The sequence below is a fragment of the Austrofundulus limnaeus genome, unplaced genomic scaffold (genome assembly GCF_001266775.1).
Source record: "Austrofundulus limnaeus strain Quisiro unplaced genomic scaffold, Austrofundulus_limnaeus-1.0 Scaffold160, whole genome shotgun sequence".
Lineage (NCBI taxonomy): Eukaryota > Metazoa > Chordata > Actinopteri > Cyprinodontiformes > Rivulidae > Austrofundulus > Austrofundulus limnaeus.
The window spans coordinates 302,599-311,492 of NW_013952562.1; the positions used below are offsets into that span (position 1 = coordinate 302,599).

At 40.5% G+C, this 8,894-nt stretch overlaps 1 protein-coding gene across 1 annotated transcript in view; it reads left to right on the plus strand.

Moving 5' to 3' along the window:
• cast (calpastatin) overlaps positions 1 to 8,894 on the plus strand; it is a gene marked incomplete at its 5' end in the record, with an annotated part of 34,889 nt that overhangs the window by 22,839 nt on the left and 3,156 nt on the right. The window contains 21 exon segments of the mRNA XM_014017059.1: positions 689 to 775; positions 915 to 980; positions 2,183 to 2,317; positions 2,395 to 2,499; positions 2,584 to 2,700; positions 2,788 to 2,898; positions 2,990 to 3,085; positions 3,282 to 3,386; positions 3,463 to 3,567; positions 3,658 to 3,774; positions 3,855 to 3,950; positions 4,088 to 4,198; positions 4,770 to 4,835; positions 4,956 to 5,060; positions 5,222 to 5,338; positions 7,678 to 7,782; positions 7,862 to 7,966; positions 8,047 to 8,154; positions 8,236 to 8,328; positions 8,419 to 8,463; positions 8,548 to 8,679. Coding sequence (XP_013872513.1) covers positions 689 to 775; positions 915 to 980; positions 2,183 to 2,317; positions 2,395 to 2,499; positions 2,584 to 2,700; positions 2,788 to 2,898; positions 2,990 to 3,085; positions 3,282 to 3,386; positions 3,463 to 3,567; positions 3,658 to 3,774; positions 3,855 to 3,950; positions 4,088 to 4,198; positions 4,770 to 4,835; positions 4,956 to 5,060; positions 5,222 to 5,338; positions 7,678 to 7,782; positions 7,862 to 7,966; positions 8,047 to 8,154; positions 8,236 to 8,328; positions 8,419 to 8,463; positions 8,548 to 8,679 — 2,127 coding nt within the window.

Consider the following 8,894-nt stretch of genomic DNA (forward strand, 5'->3'; position numbering starts at 1 on the left):
CACACACACACACACACACACACACACACACACACACACACACAGGAAGCAGTGTTTCCACTGTCGGGCCTGCTGGTTTCTCTGGAGTGGGGGAGTGTTGCACCAGTGGGTGTTGGCTGTAGCTCTACCTCATCTGTTAGAACCAGTCGATTCATGTCGAACCAAAACAGTCACATAAATATGTGAGCGCACACACACACACACACACACATCGATACACAGTGATACAGCTGTTAAACTTTAAACGTGCAGTTTAGTCATTATTCAACTCAACACACCCACTTTTGCATCACAGCTGACTCCTGCTTTATCTGTCTGTCATGGATGCTTGGTTCAGATCTCCTTTCATCTTTAACTCTCCTTATTTGACTTCAATGTTTAGGTTGTGTGTTTATCTCACATTCTGATAAAGCAGCTCGCTTTCCTGTGTTGTTTCTGTCATATAAGGTCATTTATTTGTTAGTKTTTGGTGTCTGTGGAATGTGAAGAAGGGTGTGTCCGTACTTTTCCCTCACAGGCTGTCTGGTTCACATTATTATTTTTTCCCCTTTTGTTTGCCTGAAGGTTTGTCATGTTGTGCCCTCTAGTGGAGAGTCAGGCTGTTTCTCACTAAATTTAGATTAATTAAAAAATCTGGCAGGGTTTTTTTTTTCCTGAGGGTGATATTTCATGTCTTTGTTCATTTCAGAAACCTATAAGCACAGATGAGGCTCTGGAATCGCTTTCATTTGGTTTCACGACGTCCACAGCTCCACCTGGACCAGAAGATAAGAAGGTTAGTGTTTCAGCTCTCAGCTGCTTGTTCAGTTTTAACTTCATTTTCTCATCTGTGACAGGTGTATTTTTATAGATGGTTTTCAATAATAGTAGTGTGTCTAGAAGTTTTTTTTAATTCTTTAATGTTTGTTTTGTAGAAAGCTGCTCCTCCTGCTGATAAAAAAGCAAAGTTGGAGAAAACCTCAGAGGGTTCCTCGTTAAAGGTAGGAGCGCCCACTGTTTCCTCTACAGCATTATTTACAATACAGAACCCAAGAGAGGATGTGTGGAAATGTGTTTTCATCACATTATCTCAAGATGTTGAATTATTTATCATATTTTCTTGTAATAGCAAAGCTTGGTTTGTTGTAATATTGGTTTAAATGTGTTGTCATGTCAAAATCACAAAGGTTTGTCTAATTTGGCCTTGGATGAACCAAAGTTGTGTAGAGGTTCACCAATATGAGTTTTTCTCTGGTTGATGTCGATCTGTAGAAGTTAGGGCAGCCGGTGGCTGATACAGGTAAATCTAATGAAATATAAAAATTACTGCTTGTTTATTTTCTGTAATGTGTTTACCCCTTTTTTCAGTTCTGAATTATAAAAGTATGGTCCTTTTTTAAAGCTAGACAACAACAGCGTCTCTGGCAGCTTGTTTACTTGTTTGTAGATATCGTTAGTGTCATATTTCCAGTCTGAGCCTTATACAGGGGTCCTGCAGATCCTTAGTCTTAAAAGGCATTCAATTCATCAATCCAAAAATAAGGCCTTAATTAGCCTTAAAATGTCTAAAATCAGTCTTTAAGAACATGTTAACACATTGTACATAGGATGATTGTAATTCATTTCAAATATTAAAATAATTGGTAAAAATATATTTTTAAATATTCGCATGCAGACATTCCCCTTTGACATCACTTCCTGTTATTTCACAAGCAAATATCTCAACAACTGTCCATCTGAGCAGTGTGAAATTTGTTTTGTAATGCGTTAATGTTGTCTTTCCAAAAATGCATTCACTTTTCTTACAAAAAAACTGATGTCACAGGCACTTTAGGTTTTATCTACAGCAAATTGGGGTTGAGACCCCACTGTGGGTCCTAAAACTCCAAATTTTAGGTCATTAGAGGATTTCCAGAAATTAAATTAAGTTTAAAACTGCTAAGAATGTTTCTGCTATAGTTAGATGTGGATATAAACAATTGGTCTATTAGCAATATTTTAATACTTCAACCAAAATTACTTTGGTTAATGAGTTTCTGCCACAGTTTTATATTTTTTGGTCATTTGTCTTTGTTATGAAATTGGTCTTAAATTTAATTTCACTTGGCATTAAAATGTCTTAAATTGAACTTGCCTTAAACTGTAGGAACCCTGTATTGGTTTCAGCTCAGAGAGACTCTTCTTTTATTTATTGTCCCTGTAGGCAGCAGTTCCTCCTGTAGCCGTGTGCCCCGCTCCTCCAGCTGATAAAAAGGCAAAGATGGACAAAGCTGGAGCTGAGTTCTCCCTGGAAGCTGGACTCGACTCCAAAACCTCCACCCAACTCCAGTCTGACAAGGTGAGACGAAGTGGAACACATGAATAATTAATAGAAGTCTAATCTGCTGATCAATACGCGTCATAATGTCCTCTCAGGGTGGCTCCATGTCTCTGGATGCTCTAAGTGCTCTTGGAGACATGTTGCCAGAAGACAAGCCCAAAMCTGAATCTCCCAAACTCAAACCTGAGGACATCGTCCCGGTAGGAGCACAAACTGAAACAACTGTTGAGACATTTACCGTCAGAAAAATGTCTTATTTTCTCCTGTTTTCCTTTTATCCAAAGGAAGGAAAGGTGAATGAGGAGAAGGGTGTGCGGGTCGGAGAGAGGGCAGACTCGCTTCCTCCAGACTACAGATTTAAAGAGGAAGATCTCAAAAAACGACCTGCTCCTGAACCTGAGGTAAAAACAGGAAACAAATGTAACCTTGAATCACATATAATGCAGTATATGAATAAAATAATTTACTCTGTACTTGTCCTCTGACAGCCCAGCATGGATACTGGTGAAGCTCTGGACTTTTTGTCTGGAGGCTTCACTTCTTCATCAGCCCCTCCTGTGCAGGCTCCTGTGGTCGCCCCCTCTTCTGCTCCTGCACAGGTACGCAGTGCATCCAGCTCCTGTCTAGACCAGATTTAAACAAAGCCAGTCCTGTTGTTTATTATAAGCTCTTTAACTCTTTATGTTGCAGAAAGCTCCTCCTCCTCCTGCTGGCAAGAAAGCCACAGGTGGCAAAGTTTCTGATGATTTCTCTCTGGAGGCCGGTCTGTCTGCYTCCAGTGCTCAGGTACAGTACAGGCGGGTCTGGCAAGCTGTAAAGTTTACAGTTTATTAATTGTGGTCAAGGTGTATTCTMGAATTATGTAAGGTGATATAAAAGAAGCTTTTAAACTAGTGGTCACAGAGACAAGTTCATGTCCTACTTTGACACATTTTCCCCCTCAGGTCTTCAGCATTAAACTGAGTCGTCTGTTGTTTTGTAGAAAGTTGAGTCCTCTGGAGTTCCTCCTGTAGCTGTCTGCACCGTCCCTGATAAGACAAGCGTGAAAGAGAAAGCTGGAGCTGAGGCTAAACCCAAAATGGATAAGGTGCAGAACAAGACAAGTCATTTTTTATGTTTTATTTAAGAGACATCATATTAACAGCCTCCTCCTGACTCCTCAGACTGACTCCATATCTCTGGATGCTCTCAGTGCTCTTGAAGACACATTGCCAAAAGATCAGCCAAAACCCGAATCTCCCAAACTCAAACCCAAAGACATCATCTCGGTTAGAGCATGAAGCTTTTTGCCGTTTATTTCTCACAAGTGTAGTGTATAGATCAGTTATGTTCAACATGATCATCTTGTTTTTTCTTAGGAGAGCAAAGTGAAGGAGGAGAAGGGTGTGCGGGTCGGAGAGAGGGCRGACTCGCTTCCTCCAGASTACAGATTTAAAGAGGAAGATCTCAAAAAACKACCTGCTCCTGAACCTGAGGTAAAAACAGGAAACAGATGTAACCTTGAATCACATATAAAATGAATAAAATAATTTACTCTGTACTTGTCCTCTGACAGCCCAGCATGGATACTGGTGAAGCTCTGGACTTTTTGTCTGGAGACTTCACCACCTCCTCAACTGCTGCTGTCAAACCCACAGCCCCTCCTGCACAGGTACAGTCCTGTCAGCCTCTTATTCCCACACATACTGTCACAGTACCATGTTTTTTATCATGCTGACTTGACAGAAATGAGATCAGTATTTTATTTCTTCTAGGTTTAAACAGTGTTTTATTGGATCTGTTTTGTAGAAAAAYGTGGAGGATTTGTCAGCTCTTGATATGCTGTCTGGTGATTTTGTGGCTCCATCCAAAGCTTCTGGGGTTCATGCTGCTGCCACTCCTACTAAGAAACCTCCTGAGGTACGTCTTATTGTCTGCATGAATTAGTTGGTTTTTTTTTTCTTTTCTGCAATATCCAGCCCCTTATTAAAACAGTGGAACACAAAATATCCCCTCTTTGGATTTTTTGTTAGAGATTGTGTCCAACCTGGACTTTTAAAATGATTTTTAATTTGGTTTAAATAAAGGACTTGCACATCCTTTGGATTAACAATTCTTGAAAATCAGTATTTTGTAGTTTGTTCTGTTATTTTTACAAATTTGACACATGTAGCTCAGTGTTGTCCAGTCCTGGTCCTGGAGGGCCACTATCCTGCATGTTTTAGACGTTTCTCTGCTACAACACACTTGATTTGAATGAATGAGTGATTTAACAGGGTTCTGCAGAACTTAAAGACCTGCTTAAGAGCTGGAAAAACAACTAAAACATGCAGGTTTAGTGGCCCTCGAACCAAGATTGGACACTGCTGAGTTTTTATTTTCTGGAGGATTGCRGTGAAACCCACTGCAGTCTTCAGCTGCATGCCGGCTCTTCTGAGACATTTGAAAATAAAAACACGCCATTTAACTCMGTGTGTTTTTGTTCTTGCAGAAGGCTCCCGTGGAGCAACAATCCACAGTTCCAAAACCAGCATCCACTAAACCCAAGATTGAGAAGGTGACACAAATTATTTTTTAACTGCTTTTTATTTTATGATTTAAAATTTTTTTTTTGAAATGTTCTCATGTCTTCTAAAACCTGACTCACTAACCTCTTTTCTTCCTACTTCCTGTTCAGGACCCGTCTATCTCTGATGATGTTCTCAGTGCTCTCGGTGACACTTTGCCAGTGGATGAACCAAAACCTGAATCCCCCAAACTCAAACCTGGAGATATTATCTCTGTAAGGAGTGTACACATTTTTTTAAATTAAGTAAAATAGGCAATATCCTTAGTTTTCACTCTTAAGCTCATTTCCATATCCTGTTTTTTTGTGTGTAATTCTAGTATAGACTGGATTGTGTTTTTATCTTTTGTATTTTGCCTCTTTTTTTTTTTTTACAGGAGGTCAAAGTGAAGCAGGAGAAGGGTGTGCGGGTAGGAGAGAGGGAGGACTCACTTCCTTCAGAGTACAGATTCAAAGAGGAAGATCTCCAAAAACTACCTGCTCCTGAACCTGAGGTAACATAAATTCACTTCCTGTTTATCAAAACATGATCTCTCTGACGAGTTTGTGTTCTTTAAATAAAAAAAATCAGCTCAAATCAAATTTACTAATATAGCACATTTTGAAAACAGCTGACCAAAGTGCTGAAAAAAAACAAAACAATGAACAGTAAAATAAAAACATTTAAAGATACAATAAAACGTAAAACAAAATTAAATTGATGCATGTGAACTCTCCTGCTGCTTCAAGAGTTAAAGCTGGTCTGATGTGAAGAGGCAGCTGGTTCCACGTTAGGAGCAACTAAAGACCCTCTGTAGACCATCCTGGACCTCAGGACAACTAAAGATCAGGGCCCGTATTTATCAAACTTCTTAGAATTACTCTTAAGAATGCTGCTAAGAGTGGACTTAAGTGTAAAAACATTCTTAGTTAAAAGCTGAGAGTAAAAGTCAGTTATCAAGCGTCTCAGTCTCACTTTAAGTGAAGTGTAGGAGTAATTCTTAAGTGTCAGTCTTATAGCTGATTTGCGACACCTGGCTGTGCCGCAAAGCTGATCCTGGATGACRTCGTTAGAAAAAACCCCGGCATGAACCAATCACTGCCTCAGATTTCATTTTCAAGAATATTATTGGAGACATGTCAAGATAAGACTGTGAAAATAAGATAATTTCACTTTCAACACACTAATGTTGTCACTTTGTTCTGATTGTCTGTAAGTTACATAAAATGTTCTCATTTGCATCATGAAAACACAAGAAAATGTCAGATTTTTATATCAAAAACTCAGCTTTTAAAGTTATTTTATGTCTCAGAGCCTGAGGTAATGTTGAGCTTGCACCCTTCTTCTCCTCCTCTTCCTCCTCTCCACTGTCCGCAGACAACACCTGCTTCACACACACACACACACACAACCCCACTCTGTCATTATCAGCTTGGTCCAAGGGAAGCCTCTCCCCCAGCGCACGCTCCATCATTGTATCACGTGATTAGTAATATAATAAAGAAAAAGTTCAATCCCACCGTAATTTTCATTTATTCTTTTTTTTATTTTTATTTTTTTTTTTGTGGGGGGGTTCGCATGCACTCACCAGCTGAGTATATTTAATGTTTTCTCTAAAAGCCACDCACAAATATCTGCCTTTTAGTCCAACATTATGCACAGTTTTGTTTTATTTACTTTTTATTTTTTATTACTTTTATTTCTTTTTTATTTCTGATTAAACCTGTTTTACACCAAACTGAGAATAACACTCAGGTGGGGAGGAGGACAGCTGTAATCTGTCTCCTTAGTCCATCTCAGACCCCTAGTGGCATCTCTTAACCTCTCTTACAGTCTTAACTTATCAGGAGAGTAAGAGTGATTCTTCGACTTAAGAATTTTGATAACTGGCACTTACACTTAAGTCTGAGAGTAGGAGCAAATCTAAGACATTTTTTGCACTCGAGTCTAAAAATCCACTCTAAGAAGTTTGATAAATACGGGCCCAGATCCCCTGTGTGGACCAGTCTGGGCCTCAGGTATAAAGAGTGTGGAGCTTTCACACAAAAAGTTGGCGTATGGTCAAAAGTGGAGAAGTGCGTTCACACAGAAATACTCAGATGTATAAAACTGCGCATGTACTGTATGTGTCTGCGCTCCTTTCCTTTATTCATCCCAACGAACGTGGAACTGAGCGCACCTGAGACACCTCCCCTGACACGCCTCCATTTAAATATGTAAAATTGATGCAAATGTGTCCAACGTGTGTGTTTCTTCCCAGATTCTCCTCTCTGCGCGATCAGAAATGATTTCTAGATGCAGGACAATGTTAAAATAAATGGAGAATTAGTGAGAAGTCTAAAGAAATAGTGGGGTGTAAAAATATATTTGCTACAAGCAAAGGAGTGGTGGTTGTGTGGGTGTGAAGCTTCTGTCCTTATTGGTGCATGAGGCTGAGATATTTTGTTTCCATCTTTAATAAATCATTGTAAACACAGAGGAATTTATGAATTCAGTAAAACTTAGATCTTTTTTAAAAATTGCCTGACTAATTTGTTCTGTGTAATCCTCACAAACACGCTGCCTCCCAATTTATTATTTTTTTTTTTGTGCAGCACAACACTTTTACGTAACGTTGGTTTTGAGACATCCCGACGTGTGTGTGTGTGTGTGTGTGTGTGGAAACTGGTGCACAGCTTTTGTTTTGTGTACGCACCGTTTATACATGAGGCCCCTGAGCTCCCCTGTGGACCAGTCTGGACCTCATAGTTTTAGATTAATGTGGTCTGCAGGGTTTCTGTTTGTTCTTTGATTTATTTTAGTATAAAATGTAATTGTTTTGTTCTTTGAAATTAATTTATTTTTTCTCACCAGCCCACCATGGAAACGGGCGAGGCTCTGGATATTTTATCTGGAGACTTCTCATCCTCGGCAGCTCCTGCTCAGGCTCTTGTCCCCTCCTCAGCTCCTGCTGCACAGGTACACATCTTTGGTTTACAAACCGTATTCAGTAATTTACAGGTTTGATTTAACACATTTCATTCTGTCACTCCCTCAGCCCCCTGACGATGCTCTGGATTTCTTGGATGGAGATTTTGTTTGCTCCACCTCTGCTTCAGCAGTACAATCTGCTCCTTGTCTTCCCGCAGACRCTGGTGAATCGGTAAACATCTGAGCAAAGCTGAACCTCTCATAAACTCTCTAGTTTCTTAACATATAAAGTTTTTTTTCTTTTAATCTCAGCTGGCAGCAGGAGCAGATAACGCCCTGGATGCTCTGTCTGACGCTCTAAAGGACATCGCACCTGAACCTGCACAGCCCGCCCCAATTCCTGCTAAAGACCTGGTTAAGGTAGCATACAGCACTTTCAGCACACGCAGGGAAACAGACGYCCCCTGAGTTGTCCTGACACGTGGCTGTTTGTTTCTGCAGGAGAAAAAGGCTGTTGAAGAAAGGTTGGAGAAGATGGGAGAGAGAAGCGACTCGCTGCCTCCAGAGTACCGACCAACTGAGGAGGATCTGAAGGTAAAGCTATTTTTATTCAGCTGCATTTTTTAAATTTCCCTTCAACCCATGAATATTCACCTTTTGTTGACTGTACTTTTATTTTGAAAGAAAATGAAACAATATAAAGAAGAACAGGCTGCAAAACCCCAGAAGGTAGGCTCCTCACATGTTGCAGTTTAATTATAGAGGCATTAAAGGCCTTCACAGATAAAACACGTTTTCTCCTCGGCCCCGCAGGAGAAGATGGATGACCAAACGGCATTGAACCTTCTATCCGATGACCTCTCTGCRGCTCCTCAGCCTCCTGCACCCGTCGGCTCGTGCGCGACAAAGCTGGAACCTCCGGCGCTCCACCCAGAGCCCCTCAAGGTAACGGAGATACGAAACACCACCTCCTCCTGCTCGTTTAAAATGTCCTTTAAGTCAGCCACAAGGAGCTGGTGATGTGTTTTTTAAAGAAAGCTCATCACTGACGTGTTTGTTTTTCCTCTAGCCAATGGCCGGTCCAGTTCTGGGGTCGGATTTATAAAACTGGCGTACGCACAATTTGAGCCCAGAAACTTGCGTACGCCACTTTTTATGCC